This window comes from Scaptodrosophila lebanonensis, unplaced genomic scaffold (assembly GCF_003285725.1).
Source record: "Scaptodrosophila lebanonensis strain 11010-0011.00,11010-0021.00 unplaced genomic scaffold, SlebRS2 tig00000113-arrow-arrow-pilon, whole genome shotgun sequence".
In the NCBI taxonomy this organism is placed as follows: Eukaryota; Metazoa; Arthropoda; class Insecta; order Diptera; family Drosophilidae; genus Scaptodrosophila; species Scaptodrosophila lebanonensis.
Window position 1 is genome coordinate 691,447 of NW_022060575.1, and position 27,540 is coordinate 718,986.

The 27,540-nt window shown below is 39.7% G+C and overlaps 1 protein-coding gene across 2 annotated transcripts; it reads right to left on the reverse strand.

Annotated features, from left to right (window-relative positions):
• On the reverse strand, positions 1–27,340 carry LOC115628396. 2 transcript variants are annotated; one of them, XM_030524484.1, is made up of 5 exons: positions 26,815–27,340; positions 2,628–7,690; positions 1,790–2,555; positions 272–1,725; positions 1–205 (listed from the first exon to the last, which is right to left on the reverse strand). In XM_030524484.1, exons 2-4 carry the CDS (start codon positions 6,873–6,875, stop codon positions 305–307), a joined length of 6,435 nt encoding a protein of 2,144 aa, XP_030380344.1. In that variant the 5' UTR covers positions 6,876–7,690; positions 26,815–27,340; the 3' UTR covers positions 1–205; positions 272–304. The 2 variants fall into 2 exon arrangements, with proteins under 2 accessions (XP_030380344.1, XP_030380345.1); XM_030524485.1 differs by lacking the exon at positions 26,815–27,340 and adding an exon at positions 15,254–15,358.
• Between the last annotated feature and the right edge of the window lie 200 nt (positions 27,341–27,540).

A 27,540-nucleotide genomic window follows, 5' to 3' on the forward strand; every position in this document is an offset into this window, starting at 1 on the left:
TTGCGGATAGATAAACGACATAACTTTGTATAATTGCCATTATTTTAGTGGGTGTAGGTGTGGGTGTGTTTGCTTTTGTTGTAGTAACATAGATTTATTGTAAATTGTTTCCTTTGCTCGCAACTACATGCTATTATTGACTAGAGTTGCTTTATGGGACGTGTATGTGTCATCAAACGGTTTCATCAACCGAATTGGATGCGATCTGTAAAAAACAAGTGGTGGGTATTAACAAATTATAGGCTATGTCGAGTATTAAATTATTACATACCTCGTATAATATGTGGGTATATCATTTGTTTGCTCACTCCACAATTTGCAGCTCACTAACATCTACATCTGCACTCTCTTTGCAAAAGGTGCTCGAGCGCTCCAGCTTTGACTCTACCCGCTGCATAGGCTCATCCAGCGTGGCATCGATCAGCAAATCTAGCTTTTGTTTAACAGCGTGTGCCGTTTTATAGACGCCATTGACGCCATTGGTGGATGCCATTTTGGCAGACTGTTGTGGCCTGTGGCTCAGGCCGTTCGTCGTCGTCGTCATCGCTGTTGTTGTCGCCTTCTTCAGCTGCAATGTATTGGGCCGTCTTGTGGGTATGTTTGAAGGCAAGCTATTACGCAGATTGTGCTGTTGCAGCATATTGGTAACGGCAGAATGAGAGGACGATCGCAGAGGTCCAGTTGAAGCTCGCTGACGGGAGCCACGCTCATCGCCTGAACTGTTTGCAGCGGCCTGCTGTTGCTGTTGTTGTTGCTGCTGCTGGAGCTTGTTCTTTTCTGCTCGCTTGGCGAGAATCTCCCGTGATTTTGCTGATAGGAAACTATGGCGTCCTTTTGGAGGTACAGCATCGCCTGCCGGTACAGAAATTGAGCGCTGCTTGAAGAGATCGCGCGTTGAAAGCGTCGAGCTGACAGAGGAGAGGCGACTAGTAGCCGATTTGGTCGTATGTACGGAGCTGGGACTGGAGCCGTTGGAGACGGTATTGTGCTGCTGCTTTAGCTGACGTGTACTCTTGTTCCCTACCTTGACCTTTGGTGCTGTTGCTGCCGTGGTCGCCTCTTTGTTACGATTATTGAGCTGCTGCACGCGAGCCAATTTACTGCTGCCAGTCAGGGATTCGTGTGAGATCGTTTTATTCGTTATCACTGAACTCTTCATGCTCTCGGTCAGCGAGTCTACATTGAGATCGGATGCGTAGCGCTGTTCGTGATCGGCGGGCTTACAGGTGCGTGGAGCGCTCTTGGCGCGACGTGCCGGTGAAGCCAGACTATCCATGGACAAATTGGTGGATTTGTTTCCAATGCCATTTTTAACACGGCGCGCTGCAGCTGGGCTCGAGTGACGCGAACTGTCGCTGGAAGAGATGTGCAGTCCTTTGGCTGGCTTATTATGTCCGGTCGGTATGCTCGAGCTGGTGGCGCTACGTATCGGTCCCGTACTCTTGTTGCTGCTGTTGTTGGCCGACACTGCACGCGGCTTTCGCGGCTCCAGATAACGCGGTCGGACTTCAGACAGGCGCGCCTGACTCTTGGCTACCGCTGGTGCTGCTTTGGGCTCAGACTCTGTCATCGCTCCCGCTGCCTTTTTGTGCGCTACAGGTGGCGCCTCAGATTGCGTGCGTCGATGCATGTTGAGCTGTAGACTGTGTCGTTCAGGGGCAACTTGTGAGCTGGACCGTTGCGTCTGCGGTACATAGGCGCGAGAGTTGGACTTCAGCAGTTTACCTAGAAAGTAGCAATACAATTTATAGTCATATTTGATTTGTGCAGGATTATCAGTTAAACTTACCGCTAGTCTCTCTCGGCTCGTGATTGGCCTGCACACCACGTTCCGCTGTCTGCACATTACCCGCTTCCAACGTTTGCGTAGCCTTGTAAAGTTGAGTCTCTTGCGCATGCGCACGTTTCGATTGTGCCTGTATGGCTAGTTTGATTTGCACCAGATCCTGACTCCGTGTATTCCCGCCAAAGGAGAAGGCCTTGCCAATAGGCTTGCTATTTCGCTTGAGATCGAGCGGCTCCGTCAGTCGTGCCAGCGTTTGAATCTTCTTGCGCAGATCAAGGTCCATACGCTGCCAGGCGGTTACTCGCATAGCACGCGAACATTGCCGTATTAGACACTGCTCAACGGCAGAGAGTAGCGCGCTCACTAGTCGTATGTAATCCGGCTCCCAGTCGAGTTCTTCTTCCTGCAGACCCTGCAGTTCCTTTGCTAGCTCCCCCAAATTCACAGGCATTTGTATAATTTTGGCCTGCAGCACGGTATTGAGGCGTGTCACACGCTGGTAGCTGCGACAAGCCTGGTCAGGCGTCAGGGATGAAGCCGTATGCAGAAGCACACCCTCCAGCCGAGGAATGTGGCGACTGCGGTCGTGTCCGAGCGAGAGGAATGCATCACTAGCTATCAAACTGGCAAAATGATCGCCCACATAGGCATAGGCGGCATCCAGTATGTCGCGAACTAATTGCTCACAGACGTGACCCCACCGATAGGCGGAAAGCTGGGATAGCAAGTGGTCGCAGTCGAGCACTGTATCCAGCACCGTTTCAGACGTCTATAAAATGATGAAAACAAAGTCATTGAAGTCAATTGGCGAATAGGTACAAAATGACTAATCACTACTTACCAAATAAGCGACAATCTGTTGCCGGCAGCGTCCTAAAATATCCGGGGGTAGTTGCGAAAATTGTCGGGTCGGCCAGACCTTCAGGTAGTGCCGACATGTCCAGCGCAGGCATTTACGATAGAGATCGTCTAGAGCATGATTAAGTGCAACGGGCAGCACCTGCAAAATGCCATCGATGCAGCCAGAGCACGGTTTATGAAAATTGTGGCAGTAGTTCGTCTTAAGTGCGTGCGATGTAACCTCCTTGAGCCCCTCGAGGCCCAGTAGATCGGCCAATGCAGCTAGCTCCATGAGACTAATGCCATCAGGTGGATGGGAGGCACCCGAGTAAATATGACAGAGTGCAAAGTGAACCGCTGAGTAAGAGTAGCCCTGTAATGAGACGACACTTTGGGCTCCATGGCCGGCCAACATGGCTGCAAAATATTGACAGCGGGAGCGAAGAATACACTTATGCGCACGGATTCGGCGCCCGTGCACCTCTACCACCATATCCGTGGCGATCTCCTGCAGAAACATCTTCAGCAGATCCTCGCCTAGACGGCGGGGTTGTCGGCAAGAAATGGAAGACTCATCCATGGCTGAGCGACTGAAGCTAGAAGCTAAACTAGAGTCGGCACTGAGATCGGTTTGTATGTAGTCCAATTGGTGTTGCTGCTGATCCAACGCCATGTCATTGGGCAACGAATTCGAGAACTCTTTGGAGAAATTTGGGAACAAGCGAGAGAGGCTACGCAAATTATCCACAGAGCTAGCGAAGGTCTGAATGTTGCTGCCACCTGTGGAGCGGGTCATAGCCCAGGAATGTGGACGCGTTTTGGACGCGTCGTCACGATAAAGACGATTTAGCTGCGAAGAGCGATGGTTTCCCACGCTCTTGCTCATGGCATCAGGTGAGTTCAACTCATGCTTCACGGGCTTGTCCATATCTGACAGCTTTACAAAATTTTCCGGTTTAGAAGCGCCAGTTTGTGCTTCAGCATGCTCATTGACCGTCTCCAGCAGCTGCTTCTGCTTTTCAATTGTGGCATGCAAAGTTTCCATGGTGTGCCCATTGTTTAGTGCGCTCTTCTTAGGTGACGAAGTCTCCTTTGTTTCTATAATGGTCTCCATGATGATAGTAGAGGTACGGTTAGAGCTACTGCTTAACTGCAGTGGTTGTAGTGCGGCTTCCCTCAATGCCAGTTCTTCATCCTGTTGGAATGTAAGATCATCCGTGTCGGTGGTTGACGCTGGCGACCTATCCTTAGAGAGTACGCCTTCGGTGATAGAGGCGACGCTGCTTTTGTCAAATGTTTCATTGATCTGCACATCGCGACGTCGCTTCTTGATACGTGTACCATTGTCTGCTTGCTCACCGTCTTCACGTTCACCGCCGGACATGGAATTGCGTGCAGAAGCATTTGAACAACTGCTTAAGCCTGACTTAGATCCGGTGTACTCATCGTAGGGCGACAAAGAGCTGTCCACCGAGAGTGATGAAGCCTTCGAGATAATCGGAAGCTTATCAATGATGCTCATCAAGCCGGCACCCTGATCCTTGCCGGTGTCGCCGTTCGCTGTAAGACTAATAGATCGCTTGTAGTCCCCTATCGGCGGTTCACCATTGGTGCTATTAATATTGTTGTTACCCCACGAGTGTCTTTTAGTGGGATCGTTTTGCTGCCTCTGTTGCTGCGAAAGACGCCTTAACGCTGCCACAGTCAGGGGCGGATCCAGATTGCACTTGTAGTCCAATGATTTGCTTTCGCCCGCCATCTCTTCCTCTACTTGAGCACGCTGTGTGGCGCTCTTGGCCATCAACGTTTCCGTGGAACTGGCACTTGACTTCATGGCGTCCTCGCTACGTCGTTGAGCCGTGGTCAATGAGCTAGAAAGACGCTGGGCAAGATTGAAGGGTTCCTTGCGAGCACTGGGCCGCGGTTTCTTGTCACTGCCAAAATCGATGAACATGCTGAAGATGTTTTTCTTGTCAGCAGCGGTAGTGGCCGACTCCTCCGTTTGCTCAGGAGATTTATGGGTAGTATCCTTAGTTTGCAAATCGCTTTGAGAGAGATTCACAAAGAAGCCCGCTGACTTGGGCGCAGTGTACGATTTGCTTAGCGGCTGTGCATCTACCGGCTTCCTGTCCATGTCGTCCAGAGAAACGTAGAAACCGCAGCCACTTTTGTGCGAGCTATTAGAGTCTGAGCGTTCACGGAAACGCGTCGCTGCCTCCACGCTAGAAGTGGAACTAGTACTTTTACGTCGCTCCGACCGACAGTCACTCATGTCCACCACCCAGGACGCAATTCCTGGCACTGGTTTGCGTGCTTTTGATTTGACACGAAGCTCTACCCCTTCGACTTCTGCCTCGTCATCCTCATCGTCGTCCTCGTCATGAAGCGGACGAGTGTGTGCAAAATCGAGCGAAGAAAAGCCACCTGATACAATGGGACAGGTATCGTTCCGCCGTTTAATGCTCGGACTCTCACACTGCTTAAGCCGAAAGTCTTCTATGGAGGCACCGCCTGAAACAATTGGATTTGCTTCATCGCATTTAGATGTGCGCTTAGGTGTGCGCGGCAGGGGTACTGGGGAATCGGTGGCATCGCTACAATAGGCCCCGGAGTCCCGATGATGTGACAGCGATGAGGAGAGTGTGTAGTCACGATGTATGGAGGAGTTATTGCTGCTGTTGGACACGTGCTCAATGTGTACTATTGAGTTATGAGGCGTATCTGGGGCGTGGGCAGCCGCCAACTGTGGTTGACGCAACAAGCCACCAGTACGCGGCTCATGCTCTGACCACACCAGGCTCGGCGCCGGACTGGAGGATGAATAATCCGTAGTGTAGCTGAGATCGCTGTGGGCCTGCCCATGAGGCATTGAATGTGGCGTATGCCCATGGTGTGGCGCAAATTTTGGACTAGTGCCCAAAGGATGCACACTGAAATTGTGGGCATTGTGCTGAAAGCTGTAAGGAACCGGTCTAGGACGTTCCTCCATCTCGCGTCGCATCTTAACGCTCAGTGAGGAATCAGAAGAATCAGCATCTGCCGCCAATGAAACCGATGCTTCTGTTACATCAGTATCTTTGGCATCCTTTGATGCCGGCAGCTGTTGCTCCCGCTTCCACAGTTTCTCTTCATCTGATAAGTTGTTAGTAGACTCCAATTGCTCTTTTTGCGGCGACTCGGCCCCAGAGTGTGAGCTTGAGCTGGAATTAGTGCGTGAATAGGGAAGATGCTGTGGAGGAGGAGACGATTCCATTTTAGCACCACTTTTGCACTTGGCAAATGCTTTATGAAACTCTTCTAGCTGTTTTGTGGGCGATTCTTCAAGTGTGTCCAGCTCTGTTGACTCGCCGGCCGGCGGCGCATTCATTTCCACATCCTGTGCCTGCCCATCAAGACTGGGAAAGGAGAGAACCTCATCCTCATCGCGCAGCGATGAAGCATCTATAAAACAGGCACTAGTGCCGGATGTTGAAAGCGGCTGCTCACGTTTTTCAAACTCACGCAAAAGGGAATTGGCGCTGATGCCCTTAAACAGGGAGCTGGTGTCCGCGCCAGCTCCAGTGGAAGAAGTACGCTGGCGTTCGAAGGGTTCGCTTTCATTCAATTGATAACTTGTTGAGGGCTGTTCGATCTTATCGAGCGATCGCTGCACGTTCATGTTCGTTGAAGTTGGGTACACCGATTCCCAAGACCCTGTCTCTGTGGAGACTGTGGAGGTCTCCATACACACTATTTCCTCGTTCTGACGCTGCTTTTCCTCCTTCGATGGGGGTTTGACCTTGATACCCTCGTAGTTTTTATTGTCCAAAGCACCGCTGTGACTACTACTGTTGCCCGGAGCTTCTAGAGCCGCAGCTCCATTACACTCGGGACTAGAGACTGGCGAGAAAGTATCACGCTCTGCATCGCCGATATCCGCTTCGCATGTTTTGGTCGACGCGGACCCGTTGCTATGATGGCGTGCTGCAGTGGACGTTCTTCTAATATCTTCGCTATACTGTGGCGCCGAAGAGCTGGACGTAGATGATGCACTGGCGGCGGCCAGAGGGCTGCAGGCGCTGCTGTTGTTGCTGCTTGTGCTGGTACTATTCGTGAGATTCGAGTAGTTCGAGTTGTTGGGAGAGGCATCGACCTGTTGGTCCAATGACCTGCCGGTTGTGTAGGCGGCTCTCGACGATGTCGAAGCTTGTGGTTGTGTCGACGCCAATACTACCCGTGCCCCTATTGGTGTGCTGCTGTTGGCGTCCATTGCTTCCGCTGGGAGGGCTTCAGCCTTAGGTTTGCCGCATCGGCGTTTTTCCGGTCTGTTCCGTTGGCTGGTTTCGCTTCGCCAACGTCACGTAGGGCTGAAGTTTGGTTTGAATACCAAGTGGCTGCCACTTCCACAGACTCTGCACCTGCCACTAGTACAATCAATACCCCTGCCCCTGTTGCAGCAACTGTCTTGAAACGTAGTCGCTGTCTGTTTAAGGTCGCTGGCTACTGCCTCTACATGGCCACATGCTGCATTCCTGCAACCACTTGCAGACAGGGTTCGATGTTACAGACGCGGGCGTCGACGTTGGCGTGGGCCTGTCAACGCACGTATCTCGTAGATACTTTTTGTTGCCGTCCCAACAAGTCCACGAAATCGATACGAGCCAGTGCCGTCTCTGTTGCCTGTTTGTTTAGTCCGTGGTTGTCTGCCTCCTCTTCTTTAATTTTGTTTTTTGTTTTGCCTGCCACTCGGTTGCCTTGGGCAAATTTAGTTGCAACTTTGCGCTGCGTATCTGTATCTGACAGCTGCACTCGTTCCCTTTGTGTTTATGTGCTAATGATGCACAACTGCGAGACTTTTGCTGCTCTGCCACACTGCCACTTCCCTCGCTGTTCGCTTTGTTTGGATTGTTTGTTTGCTTTCTTGCTTTCGATTCGTTTTCGTTTTCTTTCGCTGAGTCTGCCAAAGTTCGCACAACGTCTGATGCCCTCGTTGTTCACTTCTTTGCTATTTCTACTGCGGCTACTCCTGCTGATTTATTGCCAATTGTGCCAATTGTTGATGTTGTTGCTGTTTTACAATTTAAGCTGCAAATAAAAAAGTGTAAGCGACATGAATTATTTTGGCACGGCAACAATTACAAATGGGATCTTAAAATGCTAGCAATCGTTTTAACGTTAATGTTCCCGCTTTTCCCTCCATTGCACATGGATGAAGACAGAAAATTACTTAAATGCTGTCATACTCATAAAACACGTGTGCATACTTATTTTTTAATTGTTTAGAGTTACTTTGAAGTAAACAAGTTTTTTATATGGTATCCAGAAAGAGATGCACTTGCTAATCAGCACGACGAGCGGAATAGATAGAGGCGTGTCTGTCAGATCGGTAACTCCTTGTAACATCGAGATCTTCTGAAGGTTCGTTCTTCTACAAGTTCGTAATCTTTAATTGACGATCAATTTATAAAGCTTAATAGGACACCTCGACGTTTCTTACAATAGTTATATTTTGAATGTGAATTCTTTTCTACATGGTTAAGATTTCTATTCTGGCATTATTATGTTATTTAAAGTAATAGGTTTTAATTTGTTTAGTGCAAATAGTAGAGAAAGAAAAATATTAGTTCATAATTCTTTGCTCGCTTTTCTTTTCCACATTTTATAAAATAAATAAAAAAAATAAATACATGTGATATTCTTATGACGTCTGATCTGGCCAATTACTTGGTTTAAATAAACGCTAATACCTTATATAGTAGATGTACCTGAAAACAAAACCAAATTTCTTTTTTGTGCCTAATAATGGAACTGGTTCAAGGCATGGCCAGCCCACGTTCCGCCTGAAAGCGTCCTCTAGCCAGATTGGCCAAAACTACGTAATTACAATTAATCATCTATTGCCACATTTAAATGTGATTATTGAGTGCCCACTAAATTGCGTCAATTGGCCGCCCTTGCCCCCGCTGTACACCTTTCCGACAACCCAACCACAATAATAAAAATAATAACAAAAAAAAAAAAAACAACAGACAGACTGACCCTCGCGCTGCAATGGAGCGCGTCTGCTTCCTTCACGCCACATGAAAAACACAAACATATAGAATTTCAATTTGTTTAGGAGGAAGCAAGTGCATAAATGTGGGCGCATCATCATTTGAAATTTTATATGGGGAAATGTGCATTTGTGAGTTTGTCACCAGAGCTAAAAGCTTTTGCTTTATTATTCTTTTTACGGTGCGAGTGCCTTGGAATTCAGTGAACTTGAGCGTAAATAATGAAGTATGTATGTATTTATGTAGTACCTATAATTTTAAATATTTACAGAGTTCATGTTAAAAAGGGTTCGAGAGGTTTGAGTACCCAACGCATTGTGTTACTTTACACAATTCAGTGCCAAAGCATGCATACATTAATTTTTTCTTTCCTGTTTTTACGCTTTTTCCTAGAGCTTTATTAATTTGCATACAAAGGTGCGACGTTTGCAATGAAATGAAAGCGATCTAAGTATGAAAATTAATACGTTCTAAAAATATATATACTATATAAGTATGTAGTATATGAAAAAAATAAACAGTTAATCATGCAAATCGTGTTCGACTAGTATAGCAACAACATCAACAGCAGTAACAAAGAAATCCAACGTCGAATAAATCACTGAGCGAAACAATAACCAAGTATCCAAGGGGCATACGACCTGTAAAACTTTGTCATATCGGATTTAAAAGAAGAAGAACGCTTCGGCAGTGAAGTTTGGGCATTTTCTCTGCCCTTACAAGTTCTGATATCAACTTGGAAGCAGTCAGTCAAGTTGGGTGCGGTTCATTCAACTAATCGAAAGAAAGGCCGGTTCTCTTCCATATGAGAGTGTCTGTTGCAATATAAGCAGCCACAGAAGCAATCAAAACAGTTGCAATATCCAATGCATGATAAATGCACATCGATTATGTAATTTATGGTTTATTGCACGATATGCATGTAAAGACAACCAATTGCAATGCCAACATCTGCAAAAACAACAACAGTAACAGCAATAAATACAAGAAACATTTCGTCACCGACGCTTTAATACCTTTTTGCAAGCACCACGTTTCTCCGTATATTGTTTGTACAGAGGAACGGTGCTTATTCTACAAGTTTTTACAATCTTTTTTCTCCATAATTCCTGATATACATAGAAGTCCTCTGTAATCAAATTACAGAATTAAGTTTTTTTGTAAATAACTTTATAAACAGAAACATAATTTGCTTATGAACATTGTTGTGTTGAAAAAACGTTATAGACAGAAAAATACTTCGTTAATCCCGAACATTCTTATCGGACCTATTTATGTGAACAAAAAATTTTTATATGTAAGACCGACATAGAGACGATTTTTCATTTGTTTCATACAGTCGTGTCCGAACGAGCTAACAAATAAAGCTTTAAAATAGGCATAAAAACGTTAAGTGGAAAAAGATTATTTATACAAATAATATATAGAATATATAATATTAATGGTGTTCTGCGAAACATTTTTATCTTTTAGCAGACATGAGTAACACCTTTTGCTGCAGGGTATAAAAAATAGCACCATAATCAAAAAAAGGCAAATTCATTTGTAACTCGATAATTGCACGTTCGGCAGTAGCTATAAAAAAAAAACAACAAATATAATCAACAACAAAATGCTGTGCGAGCTTTAGACTTATAGACCTGTCCGCTGCACGACGTAACTACCATAAAAGGTAAACAGCAATATATTTTAATTTTCCGCGCATATGTTTTGACTATTGCAAAAAAAAATTCGAAAAATGTAGAAGAGTATTTTCGTGTGTGATTAACAACAAATCAGGGACAGATAAAAACTGGCAATGAAAACATTATATGAGCAAGCATCGGAGTTGTACAATTATCATTCTATTTTGATTTTAATTTAAAGTTTTAGAGACAAAATGCAAGAAAATGCTATATATTGATCTATTTTTATTTACTATTACAACATATATCGACATTGACGAATGAATTTTATAATACCTTCCTTTTCTAGGAATAATGTTTAATAGTTCGGTATATAAGATATGATACATCGTCCATCTGTATAAAATGACTTTACCGGACGAAGTAAAAATTACAACTATTACGCTATAGAAGAAAACCCGTAATGAAACTGATTTTTTTCTCTTTAAGAAATACATTAGGATTGAGGACTCCAGCTTCATAAAGAACCTGCCGGTAACTGAACGCAAAAATATCATTGCCGTGAATAGGTTAAATATTTTTTATAGCGAAACCTGCGATAATTTAATTTATTTAAAGATAAAATGCCTAAAAATAACAATGAAGCAAATGTAGTCTAATATTTAATGAAGGCACTTAAATCTGAAGTTCTATCAATTTGAATCTTAAGCATCGGGGCTGAAAAGATCGCGCAAAGCCACACATCAATCGCTAGAGTACTATTTAATATTTATTATTAAAATAAAATCATCAGCGTAAATCGTTAAACAAAGGTCGTGCCACCACTCGCATGAGTAATACGTTCTGCCTATTTGAATGGCACAGCATCTGGGCAAGACCAAGAGCAAACAAGATATAAAAAGCCGATAAAATGATCAACACACACACATCGTTCGAATGCTGCCAAATATGGGCGTAACAAGTTGGTGCGATTACGTTGACGATGACTCGCATGCTAAAGCGTGTTATATGCAAAGTTGTTGTATAAAAAATACATTAGAATCGAATACATATTGTAAATTAATAAGAAAACAATGCCATGCACAGGGAAGTGTGGGCACGGAATACAAAACAAAGACCCCATGGCTGGGACACGAGAAACATCGAACCGATAAAAAGAAAAGGAATTTTAGTTAATTTAGAACTTACAGAGAGACCGACCCAGAGCAGTCATTGCCATATGTATACATATTATAGGTATACATACATAATTATATAAAACGTCATTTACCACATTAATATTGTTATACAATAATTTTATAATAATATACGCAACGAATTGCAAAAATAATAATAATAAGCTAAGCCACAGCAAATTGCCAGACGCAGCGTGCGCTGAATGTCAACCACCGAGAGCCACCACAGCTCTTCACCACCGCACCGATCAGCCAAACCAGTTGAAAGCTCTCAAGTGGCCAGCGGGACGGTCCGTTGATGGGCTGCTTGACCAGACCCAGACCGATAAAGAAAGAGGGAGAAGTGACAGACGATAAGTGTATAAATGCGGCTACATTGTTGTCAGCCACAACAGCAACAAACGGCAATAATAATAATGGCCTGTATTTATAGGAAACTCGTTGAATAATTGCGGCCAGCGTTTATCGTTTGCACATCATTGACAAGAGCAGGGAGTAAAAAATCAAAACGGACACATCCCCCAACCCGATTTAGTCCACAAAATAGAAATAAATATATGATTGTATATATCGGCCATAGTGTTATACAAATTGCGAACAACAGCAAACTTTAAACGCCACACCGTGCCGTGTGATTAAGCAAACATTATATACATAGTTATAAGCAACATTACTCATTTGATGGGACTTTTCATGAGCCACTCATAACAGCCTTCAGTCCATATCAGACAATTGCATTTGCAAAAATGATTTTAAAAAATATGTGCATGTGTATATTGTTTTATGATATATGTTATAAGGTATGGTCGCAGAATAAAACTATAAATTTAAATTTGTTCACACTTTTTAGTGTTGCTGATCTTTGTTTGGCAAGCTTTATATTATTATCAGTGTTTAGAAATTTCAAGGGTTTCTGTTAATTATATAATATTACTAACAAAACTCTCATGGCTTCCCAATATTAAAGCCGAAAAGGGCCGATAAACTTTGAGCTTCATAGATTTTTTATGCTGTTTTTTACAGACGTTCCTGCAGGAATTTTCACTCTCTTTCTTTCAAATATATATGTATACAGAACCTCGGTATACCAACCACTTAATAAACTCATCCACAAAGTGACCTTCTAATAGCTATACATAGTTAAGAACTGTTTCGAAAGTAAACCAATTCTCTACCAAGAGGAATTGAAATGAAGATAAGACATAAAAATATGCATTGATATGAAATTATGGGTTTCATATGGGTTTATGTAAGATCTAATAAAGAGGGCTCGTACGTGATTAGTTTTAAAATATGTTACAAACTTATATAGAAGTTCGAGTTTTTTAAATATAAGAATTATCTCGGGAACCAAGGCGTTTCAAGTGGTTCTGACATATATGTAGTATTACTTGCTCACCAGTTAAGGGAAATTTAAAATTGTAAAACTAGTTTGCATAGACACTAGTCGACTCATACTGACTATGCCTATTATGCTATCCCTTATTTGTTACAGGTCTAATAACCTTGACAGAAATAAAGAGCAAAACAGAAACTTTGCAACAAATTAGCTGCGACACCAAAAACCAATAAGTTTTCCACGCCTTTCGTGCGCAAAGTGCAGCCCCGCCAGACTACAACACTTCACTTTCATGTGCAGGGCCCAGAAACCAAGAAACCGACAACCGTTTTCGTCCGCACTGGCCCCTAGATGTTGTTGTTGTTGTTGATGTTGATGTTGATTGTGTTTATGTTGCTGTTGCCGCATTGGCCGATGGCGACGGTGGGCGAAGACTGGCAACTGGAAACGTCTACAAACGATGCGCCGTTGTAATATGTAATGTAGGTCTTCATTTTGACCAATGCGTTTTACTGCAGAACAGTACAACAGCAACAACGTCAAGAACAAAGTGAAACGCGGTTGCGAGGTCAGTAGCAATAAAGAATAAAACGGAGAAAAAAAAATGCAAACAACTGTGATTTGTGCAATGCATGTGGGTGTTTAGCTGGGTGGTCTTAAGGACCTTGCTGGCACGCTATGTTGATAAAGATCTGGCACACAACTCACACGCGAGTTTCAAATATCCAGTTTCAAGCGTTCAGCAAACAGTTGTCGAACAAATATAGAAAAGTCATTAGGAAAATATGTGCGTGTGTGCGCGGCCAAGAACAAACAGTAAAAAACAATGAAAAATCTAACGCTTTGTATCTGGCGGACTAATGTGACCCTGGGAGTCGTTGTATCTGTTGATGCTTCGGCTATTTACCAAAGGTGTTGCAAAGTGCAAACTCAGCGGCTTGAGGGCGGATCTAACAATCGCAGCAGCAGAAACAACAGCAACAAAAGACACAACAATAGAATAACAACCACATCTTGCGAAGCCACAAATCAAAATAACCTTTGAACTCTGCTTGATAAATCAAGAACATAAGACACAAGCAATTATACAAATATTGAGTATGATTACGAAAGGCTCCCTATCTCTTCTACACATACATACATATGTGGGTATGTACATACATATGCATGTACTTGTATATTCCTCAACTAATAACAAGTACTGTCTACTACTTGTACTATCTATTTTATTACATCGGCCTGTCTAACATTTGTATATAACTTTAGCGGTCACTAAGTCAACAATCGAACTTATTTAATCGAATACAAGTAATCATTTCATATTTTATTTCGTGCAGTATATAGTAAGATCATATTTTAGTGGGAATTTATCTACAACTTGGTCAAAAAACACAAGTTGCAATCTCCTCAAAATTACAAAGTTGTTCCAATCGTAGCAAGGTTTACAATAGATATGTATGTACAATCATAAATTATCGAAATGTTCTTAAAAAAAATGATTGTTAACGAGTGTTGGCATTAAGATCGAATGTTCCGACAATTTAGCGATTGGCATTGGCTCCATAGTTTGACCTTACAAAATTAACACATAATTGTAAGCGATTGAGTTTAATTCTTAATTAGAGTTCGGACAACGGCTAAAGAAGCCGATCTCGCTCACCCAACTGGGACAAAGGCATGACAAAACTGATTTATGACTGCGTGCATTGGTAACTCAATCAGGCGTCAAAATGTAAGCCCTTGAAGTCAAATGAGACGCAACCAAAATCGAGTACAGGTCTCATCTGAGTAAACGCTGCCGACGTCCCCATCTATGGGTGGGGGACGGGCAGGGGTTAAGTAAAACCAAACCAACTGTGAACACACGCAAATACACAAGACTATTGTGGAGTTAAAACACAGCTGTGTGGAAGTTATTTTGTTTTTTGTTGTTTAGAATTGACTATTGTTGTTGTTTTTGGTTTTTGTAGATCCGTAAGTTAAAATTGAATTTGTTATTTCTTTTTTATTATTGTTGTTGTTTTTTATTTTTGTAGATTCGTAAATTCAAATTGAATTTGTTCACACGTATTTGAAATTTTCGGCCCACGCTTCAAAGTTACACAGCAGTTTTCGCTTCATTACAAATTTATTGGCATAAGTTAGCGCGTTCTTTAGATATTCATTTTCGGCCATTTAAGGTGCTTGCGGAAGTCATTTTTGTTTCTAGTGAGGGGGCCCTCTTGTAGTCTAAGTGTCAATACAAACGAAATTGATTATATTTTCGACTGAATTATTGCCAACAAGCCAAAGCAGATGATCGCGCAGCTCAGGGACATGTTTTGTGCCAATTGCTGATTAGAAAAGATTGCAAATAAATTTTGTTGATAGCGCCTGAGGAAATTTGCCGCGTTGCAGGGGTTTTAGCATTTCTCCAACATTTTTCAGTTAAACAAATAGCAAAATAGAAAACTAACACAAAAGAGCGCCAGCAAAACATGGCATAAATCAGCAACCAAGCAACAAGATTATTATATGGTGTGTTTATATTGTTGTTGTTTTTTTTTTTAAATACGCGCACAACGTTTTTGTAAAAAAAAACGTTATTTCGAGAAAAGTAAACAGAAAAAAGGCAGCTATGCGCCAACACGAAGTACGCGTCCAAGCGATTAAAGACGAACTGAAAGCGCCAACTGCTACAGTAGCGAGCGCCAACTAAGCGCCTAACATAGCAAAGAGAGAGATAGGGAGAGAGAAGTATAGCTGGCATGGGAGAACAACTTGGCAGCAGTGTTGCCAACATTAAAAGCTTTATTATGCTAAATACATACTTTTTACTTTTTAAGTTTATGGAATTAAAAAAAAAAAGACATTATAAAAAAACATGTTTCCAATATAGTTTTTATGTAATCTGCGTTTATAGTGCATCAAGGCACCTAGACAGTATTTTAAAAAAAATTTGTATGTTTTTAGTACTTAACTACTAATATTATGCCCATTTTTATACTCGACCTTTTTAATTATCAACTAAAATACCAAAACACAATACTTGAATTTGTAAGGATAGGCATTTAAGTGGAAACAATCAAAATTAGCCAATTAACAACAGAAAAACAAGAATTTCAATTTCAACCATTTAAAAAAAGAAAACAGAGATGGCAACACTAGGAGTAAGCTTATATTAGATTGAGAGCAAGTAAGAGAGAGTGCCAGAGCACGGCAAGTGCATGCAATTGTGTGAGAACCGGTGCGGCGTGTGAAACTCTATGTAAATTAGAAAACTTGATGCATGGCAAATTGTCTTTGACAATAAAAATAAATAAAGGGTGAAACGCTAATGAAAGGCCGGACAGACTGTATTTGCGCTGATACAACAAATTTTCAGCAGCCCTATATCTATATGCATATACATAGTATATACGAGTACATATGTACATAGTATAGTGCGAGGCAGCCCAATGTGTGTTGATGATGACAAGAACCTGCCTCAATTTGTGGGCTTCTTGATTTATGCGGTTGTGGGTGCGGCAGAGGCGGCAAGTGAGAAAAGTTCAATGCACGCTGATTATACAAAATACAGCAATACCCACGAAAACAACAACAAGAACAGCCATGCGAGTTTTTCACTGTACGTTCTTCTGTTATAAACATAAATTACATTTTTTATAGCATTTCTACACAACTATTCGCCTTTGCTTATTCTGTTGGCTTTGGTACGTGCCTTTGTGGCCGTAATTAAAATGCCAATGAGCACAATTTGGGTGGCTAGAAGTCTGCTGCTGATGTCATCATGATGGCCCATGCACTAACTAAACAGCAATTGCATCCCAATGCATATAACAAAATAAAAATACATATGTATGTACGATTTTGTTTAGCTACTTGCCACTTTTGGGTTTACTTACACATGTCCCCCAGTGTCAAGTTTGTTAAATTTTCAGTTTATTGTCTGTTGTTGGCCAAAATTGTAAAAATACAACAAAAGTTTGCGTGGCTATAAAACATGAAACGTGCAAAAAGGTTTTGATATGCAAATTCAGCGAGCGCGCTTCAAAAGAAAACAAGCACAGTCAAAAGGCCAGAAAAAGAGTGGCAAGGCAGCCGCAGTCTTTTTTTCTTTTTTCTTTTTTTTGCAAAAAGTAAATTTTGAAACGAAAATGAAATATTTATGGCCTCGAGGCGACGAAGCAGCGACCCAGACAATAGCAAAAGCAACAAAAACAACGAACGAAGATGCATCTCATGACAACGGAAAAATTTAATGTCAGGTTCGACAGACAAGAAAATGTGCAATGGCTGCCCGACGTCTCAAGAAAACATTTTTCAAGCCAATAGAAAAGTGCGTGCCATGTGCCAGCTGCGTTTTCTATTTTTAATTTTATTTCCCATTTTTATTCTATGTTCATACTTATATCAATAAGTATAATATTTTCGTATATTAGCATTCAAGGTCAGCGCACGATTGCAATCGGTTAAAATTTTTGGCAAGCGAGCTTCAGAAGATTAATGAAAAGAGGTATGCGAATACTACATATATGTACTCTTTTATGCGAGGGTAGTTAACTTGTTTTTAGGTTTTTTAGAATGAAAGTTTTACTATATTTTACTACCTATAAACATATTGGCTATATTATTATAGTTCTTGTTTCGAAACATTTTGGCAATTAGACTACTTATTAGAATCTCTGGAGAACACAATATTTCTTTCAATTTTTCCATGTGAATAGATGATTTAATTTTAAGTAATTTTAAACTTTAACTTTATTTATATTTTTTTTCTTCATTCGCGAACTGTTCAACCTCTTCTCGTGTATGGCTAAAAAAGAGCCAGATAAGACGGTAAGAGATGTTCAAGTCTTAAAAATGTCAAAATGTATAGACACTCACTAAATACATACATACATATAAAGATAAAACAAAGCACAGAGAACGTCAACCGACAAAAGTTAATGTTCAAAGAGCGTTGATAGAAAAAAAGTAATTATTATAGATAATTATTAGAGCGCAGTGCCAGTTACACGACGTTCGGCCAGGCAGACAACTTATCGCTGAATAAGCTATTGTTAAAGCATGTTTGTTGTTTCGTTTTTCGGTTTGTGTTTTTTGTTTGCTGCGCGCTTTTGTTGTTGATTTTCGAGCGCACAAGAGCGTTGAGCGCTTTAGCGCGTTGATAGCCGCCCACTTACACACACTCAAATATGGCTCCCTCCCTCTAACTTTCCATATTGTAAATTTTCCATTGTTTATGATTATAGTTATAGCTGTTGCTTTTGTTGTAAATTTTGCTGTGTGTTTATATATGTATGTATGTAGGTATTTAGATGCTAATGCGCAGATATGGAGCCGGGTCTGGAAAAAGTTCATTAATGCAAAGCACAGCAGCAACAACAAAAATGCAGCTGCAATCTCTCACTTGCTGAACCCTTGCAATTTTTTTGCATTGCCGGTTTTTTGTATGCACAGTGCAATATTACAGAATATTGCCAAGATAACATGCATAGGGAAATGCAAATAATTTTTCCGTTCAGCTGCTCGAGGTGGGCGTGGCCATCACATTTGCATAATAACAAAAATAAACAAACAAACGAATGTCTGCTCATTTCTTAATCTGCGCCTATTAATGCGCCATCATTATTCAACACTGAATGCTCAGTTACCGTTACAGGTAACCAACTCTTGCGGTCGTCAACGCGACGTCTCGTCGAAGTCATCACCGCTGCCGCTATTATTACCTGTTGTTAGTCACTTTTGAATTGTTGTTGCTAGGTAAATGTGTAAATTGCTTATAAACTTAACTACACCTAAAAAATTGCGCAAACATTTTCTACGATTATCGTGCAAAAACAAATTATTATTTACAATTTCATTTTCGCAATCTGCAAACAAAAGCATCAATTTTGGATTAAAGTACGACTCGCTGTCATCCTGCTATCAACAGAAAAAAACTATGAGTTGCAGTTCAAACATTTCCTGAATTAATCAATATGAAATCGAAATCAGATGACGGTGTGATTTTGTCCACAAGGTTGATTGAAGATGTCAGAAGGACATCTAGAGCGATCATATTTTGTTCTTTTTTCTCGTTACCTTTAGCTTATATACTTCAAGTGTTTGCGTGCAGTTAGTTTCTAAATCTGAGGCCGTCGATGGGTATCAGAGAAGAGTGCCGATTGGGTGTCTCTACCATTATTGCGAATTCTTCTCTTGGCAATAAGGCAGCTAATAGTCCTATTTGGTTTAAATTTGAGTCAACAAGTATAGAGCATCATATAAAACGAAAAGTTATTTGTGATTATGTATATGGACATATCGATACATCCTGTCGTACTGATCATTTATGAACTCATAATATATTTATGCAAATTTATAAAAATTACAAAAAGAATTGTCTTCACAAAATGTCAATACAAGTACATACATATGTAGATATAATATTGATAGCAAACTTTTTTGTCTAAGGAATGAATTTCTGGAAACACGAATTAAACGCGTGGCAAACGATTCCAACAAAGAACCACTTGAATTGACGCTCGCTCTTTGAACTTTGAAAAAAAAAAAAAAAAAAACAAGTAGAGAAGCTAAAGTAGGGTGTCCCGACATCGAAATACTCTGCACATATGTACTATATGTGTAGAATAATTATATAAATTTTAGAAAGTATAAATAAATGGAAAAAGGAACGAAATTGTAATTTTACATAAAGATTTAATAATTATATATATATATGTATATATATATATCATGATGAAGCTTGGCATCAGACACACATGTAATTATTATTTGCCAAATTTGAGTCAAAAATTCCAAGAATTACGGGACTTATGGAAAATCACTAATTGCGGGGGAGAGGGGCGATCATATGGACGGACAGACAGGGCTAGACCGACTCGTCTTGTCATGCTAATTAAGAATATACATACATATACTTTGTGGGGTCTGCCACGCCCCCTTCTGCCTGTTACATTTTTCACCTCCCGCGAAGCTAATATATTCTTTAACATTTCTTGTACAGAATATACACTTAAACATCGCTTTTGAAACCAAACGGGGCCACATCGACATTTGTATCAATATTTTTGCACCCACTCTGGATCACAAAATAGTTGTAATGTACATAAATGATAAAAAGAATCATTATAGGGTGTAATTAAACAAATGCGCAAATTACGATTATGGCTTTACAAGTTGAGTGTACACTCTCGCCTACGCCGCAGTGACGACATGCGGCACGATTCTAATGATCAAACATGCGCCAAAAACAGCAACAACAACAACTACAACATCAACAGCAATAAGTAACGGCTGTGTGGCCATAGGCTAAGTTTCTAAAGCATATGGCACACAATAGAAAAAAAAAAACTATCCAACACAAAAACAAAAGTCAACGAACTGCGTTGAAGCAACCGGCCAATTTTTATTATTGCTACAAAATGTACACTTTTCAATTTTATGTGTAATTGTTGTTGCTGTTGCCAAGCTTTCAATTTACTTCAGTTAAGCGAAGCGTTGAATTGAAAGCAAGCGGCACACATACATATTTATACATAAGTATATAGACTCATGTGAATGATGATTTGCTAATCCCATTTAGCAAATTATGTTGTAAGCCATAAAATAATTGTTAAAAGTGACCCGACACAACTGACAATCCAAGCTGTTTATAAAGCACGACACACGACAAATAAAGCATAATAATAATAATAGAGTTGACAAATTTCCATGTCTAATTTGGCAAAGTAAAAATGAGGCGTCGAGCATGTCAAAAGAAAGTCACGACAACCAAAATTTGCCACAGAGTTGGGCGAGAACAGTTAAAAGGCCCAAACACGCAAGCATAAAGTCGCGTGAATCATATGTAAAGTGGCACAAAGTTTCTGGCCTTAGACACCAGGTGCCACGCAAACCCCACAACTGCTGCCAAACACTAGTGAATAGCAAGAAAATCAGCAATAAACAATTAATCTTGATTGGAATTGGCACAGAGGAGGGGGTAACACACATATCCACATACACACACACTTTTATGGCGAGAGGTAAATGACCAAGACAGCATCGAGAGTGTCGCAAAGTGGAATTGAGTGGCTTTTATGTATTTACGAGACAGACATCCATCCATATATTGAGGGCATTGCCATATGGTAGTAGGTAAACAGCTGTTTGCGGAATTTACAAGATGTACCAAGTTCCAATAAAAAGAACGATTCCACAATTCAATAAGTACGAAATTAAAGAGGCTTAAGGATATTAAGGTTTGTGTAGAAAACAGGACACACTTTCTCTAATCAAACTTTATTGAAATGTAAGAGTTTACCTCTTGTGCTAAGAAAAATTACAAATTTGCTAAAAACATGAAAATATAATACCTATTATTTAAACAATGTTTTTACATTTCCTAACTGCAAGCTGCATCGCAAAGTAAACTTTTTAGTCATACTTATATTCATATCGCGGATCATTCCGATTTTGTTAATAGAACATTATATCTATGTATTAAACTTTATAAGCTTTTATAAACAGAATTTTTGACATTTTAATCACTAATATGGTTTTGGAAAAGCATATTGATATTTGTTCAAAAGTTTAATTCAACACAACAAATAAATGGCAAACTTTAGAAAATACTACAATTGCTAGCGCGTTTTATATTTTCGTGCATTCAAAAATTAAGTTTAATTTGAATGATTTTAGTTCCATGCCCCACCTGCCGTCAACTTTTGGTAATTTCTGTTTGTTTTTCTCATTTTCTTATTTTGACACGCCAAAAACACTTAAAAATGGCATGCAAATTGAAAATTGATTTATCGTCTGGTTGTCTTCATGATTTGGAATTACGCAAATTTCAAAGGTGTCGAAGGTTAGTGTCGGTATGTTTGCTGTAGTTATTGCAGTTGATTTTATAGCTGTTTTTATGAATTCATAAATCATATAATGGGAACACAAATATCTCAATAGAAATATTGAGTTTAAGAGCGCCAAAAACTCACAATTTGATTGGCTTAATTGCTGTTCGTTTGATTTGCTTGCAGCGGTACCGCCACTTCAACCTCCCGCCCTCCCTTTATTTGAAATTTATATGTCGGGCTGATTTATGTGCCCCAAAATTGTTGATTGACTGATGAATTACCATCATTTTGAATATTGCATAATAAAATTCAATTTACTTTAATTCGCGTTATAAATATGTACAAGTACATATGTATTCGTGTAAGTTTCGGTTTATTCCCAAAAGAAACTGACCTTCCTCAAAGAAACTAAATATGCACCCGATATAAATATATTTACAACTTCCGTTCCGCCTCTCACAGGAGTGCCAAAAATGTCACTAAAATATGTGCCAAATAAAAATCTAAGCCGTAAACAGCAGCCTAATCAACGCCCACGATTCCACAAATCGCCTCACATTTTTGCACATAAACGTAAACAAAAAGCGTGCCCAAAAATAGCCCAAGTTTATGCGATTGGCATCGCTGGACGTGATGAGCTGAGCTAAGTTGAGTTGAGCCCAGGCCCAGGTTGCGTGACACGTTTGCCAAACGTTATACGCATATTTATGTATGTGTATGTACATATCGGCCCAAGCAAGCTCATTGTTTAGAGCTTCTAATTGTTCACACCCGTCGCGTTATTGGCCATTACTATGGAGGACACACCCAGCATATGGGGATCTGAAACTAATCTGCAAGCAATTAGGGTGGCGTTCTGGTGGGGGTGGCAAATTAATTGACGATATGTGTGTCGCTCGTTAATATAATTAACTTTACTCTGATAAAATAATTAAAAGCATAAACGTTGCCAATGCTTAACCGTAGTTGACTGCCTCGGTCTTTCTACACCAAACATTCTGACAAGCCAATGAAATTCATTTTTGTATAATAAACTTTGTATAAATTCAGGTTCTTAGTAGTTCTAACATGAAGCGCGTATTCTTAACAATAAATAATTGGATCTGTATGCTCTGCACACGAAAACAGACCGCAGGGTGATCCATTCAATGTTTACTTACTTGTCTTTAATGATGCTCCGTTATACGGAAACGGGAAAATAATCAGACCTGGTTTTAATTACCATTTTGTTTAAAATGTGATATTGTTAATAGTAAAAGTTAAAGTAACTATTTGAGAATAACGTATTTAAATGATATCAATGAAATATATTATATGTTATTAAAAATAAATACTTTTACGGTCAAAACAAAAAGCGTAGCAGTAAAATTATGAAGTTCTTCAAGCGAGAGGCCCACAATTGAAGAGGGCAATCAAGCAATTAAAATATGTAATCGAATTCGTTGCACAAAGTCCATGCCACAAAACATTCACAATCAAATCAGTTGCAGCTAAAAACAAAAACAAATGTACGTATTTATATATGCACATGTATATGTGTAAATAAATAAATATACAGTGGAAAAGTACGCGCCACAGTTCTTAGCGTTGAAAATGCAGACAATAAATAAATAAATACGAAAAAAATATATACCAAATGTAGCAGATAAGACAAAAACTAATGAATAAACACACAACCACAATGAACACTTACACATACATACATGCATACGTTGCGCATTTGACTCACTTTCACACAAACATGTGTACAAACAAAAGGCCAAAATGCCGAAATTGAACAAACAAACAACAAATAAAAAGAAGGGGCCAAGAGTAACTTTTTTTCTCCTCTTTTTCCTATTCATGCACACACCGCTGAGAAAAATAAAATAAATATGCTTTTAATTTCTATTTCTCCCTGCCCCTCGTTGTACTCCGCTGCTTTTGAGATGACGTGGGCACGGGCGGGGCAAACGGCGACTCCGGTAGTGGCAAAAGCCGGCGGATTAGGTTGCACACACTGTCGCATAATGCGCAAATGAGAGTGTGCGGGTCTGTTAAGGAATTCGCAGACACACTTTTTCAACACGATTAAACTAATTGGAAATATGTTTTGCATTCGCTTGTTTCCTAATTGAAAAAATTATTTGCATTCCAACGTACGGAAACCCCAGTAGATATTATAATTACATGCAAAGTTACAGACCTGAGGTCATGAATAATACATATGCATAACCAAACAAACTGAACTACTCACTCCTTAGACTTGTTACCTTCTTTAATTTATTCTAATCGCAATAGATTGCCAATTGATAGTATCTCGAACTACTATATCACAACACACAATTTGGAATGTTTAAATGTTTTGCCGTTAGATTAATAGTCTTATAGCCTTGCAAAGATCATTCATAAATGTCTGATTGATTGATTGTAAGCAGGTAAGTTGGCTTTCTGAAAATATATATGTTGGAATCGTATAAGAAAGACAGCAAACGGTTCAATTATAATCGGCTAATATGGCATATATTTTGAAGTTTTTCGATAGGAACATTTTTATTTACATTCAACAAATCCCTAATATTAAAAGCCTTATTGTTAGGTACCCAAATGTGATATGAGTGCCCATGAACCCAAAAAATATCGGACACCTACTTAAGATAAAATTATTTCAGCCATATTGCGTTCTTAATAACTTTACTTAATACATTATAGAAAAAATACATGTATGTATCTACATAGATGAATGATTCGATAAAATCAACAATTAATTAAAACAAACGTTCAAAAATCGTTCATTAAAAAGTATTAAATTCAAAAACCTCCAATCAAACGCAGTCGTTACCATAGTTGACTTGGAATACATAAAAATATAAAAACCGCTTCCCAGTTCTTTAATTAACAAAGACTCTAAAGTACTCGAATGTGGAACCTGTTGATTACTACAAATTCATTAAACTCAAGTGTTGTGGAAAATCGGAGCAAGTCCGAATGACATAAAAGTTTTTAGTGTCGCTTTATTCCACTACGCAGCGCAATGTCATTGATTTTTCCATTTTATCATTTATTGATATGTGTTAAACAAATTACTTTTAAATATGTACAAACTACCTACAGTTTTGTCTAGCGAACACAGTAATTTATAGTTTGTAACTTATGTACATTTTTGAACTGTTTGTGGCGCAAGTAGCGGTACTTACTTGTGTTGTGCTTGCGAGGTCCAGTCAAATGTCAGTACCCCATCCCCAACCCTAGGTTTTACTACTACTCTTCTCAAGCGACGGCGCCACAGAATATGGCGTCACATCTTCGGCATGTCCGCGCACATTGTCGGCGACAATTATATATACATATGTACACACATACATACATATGTATAAACACACACACTCACATGAAAAGTTAGTTACTTCGAGGCATTTGTAAATGAAAAAGGCAAGCGAAATAATGGGTAAATTCTAGGTCAACAGCAGCATAAAAATTTGTCTGATAAACGCGACGCCCGGCCCATGTACATGATAATAAAATACAAGCGAGTGACAATTTAAGCATGCTTCCTACTTTGTTCGAATTATTATTATTGTTGTTGTTTTGATAAGAGTGGGTATAGCCAATAAATACATATCGCATGCGACAATTGCAAAAACTAATTAATAATGTGTGCCAATGTTTTGATTTTCAACAGAAAAAATAGCGAATAAACAGAAATAGAACAATTTTTCACACATAATTTCCCACGAAATAACTGTGAGTTTATTCGTGTTTTTTCAGCACATTAATTGAGGCAATCAGCAAAAATGATATCACACAAAGTGAAAACAACTTGAAGTGTTTGGGAAAGCGTGCAGAGAAAATTTTTAATTGCCCACATATTTGTTGTTTTAGTTTTTGTTGTTAGCCACTTGCTTTTGCCAAGTGCTCGTCTAGATAAGGCAACGATGAATTGCATCGAAAATGATGAAGTGATGACTCATCATTTCTACTTGTATTTTGGCAAATGGTTGAAGCAGGTCCCGCTATTTCTTATGAGATCCCACGCTTTGTTGTTGTGATCACTGCTTACTTAATGTGTTATAAATGATTGAAATGTTTGACCATTTTTTTTAAATTTAAAGTTAAGTATTGAACTCATGCGCAAATTTAGAGGCATTTTTTATGGATGCGTGACTCAGACATTGCCGCATTTTTAGTAACACATACGATTTATTAGCATGCTATAGTCATCAACATTAAGTGCTCTCTCACCCTCACCCTTAACTCTTGCATATGCAAATTGGGTTAATAACGTGCTTAAATGTTTGAATTTGGAATTAGACGACTTTCCATAATAACATTTTGACGTCAGCTTTTTATTGATTTTTCTTATTTGCACACACAATGGGGAAATGCAAGCGTAAAAATGCATAAAAAGGCTGAGTGTATTAGTGCGTGTGTATGAGAGAGATATACACCAAAATACACAAGTCAGTATTTTTTTTACAATGAGCGGCTTATTTTGTAGCATGCGGCTTTCAATACAAGCTAAGGCGCCATTGTATATATGTATGTATGTGCATATATTGTGTGTGTGCCTATGTGCATGCGTGTTTGCTACCCCAATTACGCCTGGGCTCCACAACCCACGCATACATAGGCATATATAAATATATACATATACGCACTCACACACAGGAAACAATGCTTGGTAACAGCTGCAGCAGCGCTGATTTATCGATTTTCCACATTGCCAAATTACATAAAATACGCGAAAGCTTTTCAAGAAAAAAAGAAATCAAACTAACAAAATTAGCACACAAATACAGATGCCTTAGTAGCCAAAATTAGCAATGAATAGAAACAAATACCACCACCTGTGTAGAAGCGGCTAAAAAAAAAATAACAGACACCTGACAAAAACAAATCAGACGTTTAATTTATAGCAGCAGCGCGCCCTTGAGTCGTTTTTTATGTACACATTATCTATGTAGCTTTTCTACCTGCTTTTTGCACAAATACATACTCTCCCGCATGCAAGACTACTTTTTTCTTCATTGGACGCCAAACCCAAACACCTGAACATATTTCACATACATATGTACATAGATACTACGTACATACATATATTTGTATATGTATCTACGTACACAAGTAGATAATGCATTTTTAAAGACTTAACAATATGTAAGGCAAAGTAAATATGCATGTACATAAATAGGTATGTATACTTGACTGGTACTTACTTTTATTTTGCAATTGTTTTGCAGCAAATCGGCTTTAGTTTAATAGCCGTTTTACCGTTTTTCTGCTACTGCTGCTATTCCTCCTGCTCATGGAATTTTCGCCAATTGCAGTTGTTGATGTAGAGGCGGCTTTTCATTCGCGGCAGACGCTCCAAACTTGGTTTTATTGCTGATGTCGCTAACACCAAATAGTTAAATCATGTTAAGCACACACTTTACGTACACCAAACGACACTTTCATTTAAAATTTTTTGCCATAAAAATTATTTTTGCCCATGAAAAACGAAACACCAGCATTTAAGCCGCACACACATACATACATTTATACACATGTATACATAACTGGTTTTTCTTCTTGGTCCAACTTCTTTTAGCTGTTGCGGCGCACGACTCAGTTAAACCACTTGATGTTTTTATAAAATACTTGCAGTAAACAATTCTTCAAACAAGCACGATTTGAATTTGTTTAGATTTAAAAAATCATCACTTCAGTTCTACTAAAAAACAGCAGTTCCCCGAGAGTCAATTGATTTTCGTTGCTATCGCGTTCAACGCGTACGCGGAACTGCACAACTGTAAAAATCTATCGATAGCTGGACCTGTGCTGCCACTGCGGTGGCGAAATTTGTACCAAGCCACTTACATACATGCACATGAAGGTATGTATGCATGCTTGTACATATAAATTTATGTGTTCAGGTGACCAAAGCGAAAGTGTTTAAAGGA

Bases quoted from the DNA above. Each gene is read 5' to 3' on its own strand.
- LOC115628396 (XM_030524484.1), bottom strand. From the start codon at position 6,875: ATGGACGCCAACAGCAGCACACCAATAGGGGCACGGGTAGTATTGGCG. The intron at 2,556-2,627 runs GTAAGTAGTGAT...ATCATTTTATAG, and splicing joins AACAGATTGTCGCTTATTTG to ACGTCTGAAACGGTGCTGGA. The intron at 1,726-1,789 runs GTAAGTTTAACT...GCTACTTTCTAG, and splicing joins CGAGCCGAGAGAGACTAGCG to GTAAACTGCTGAAGTCCAAC.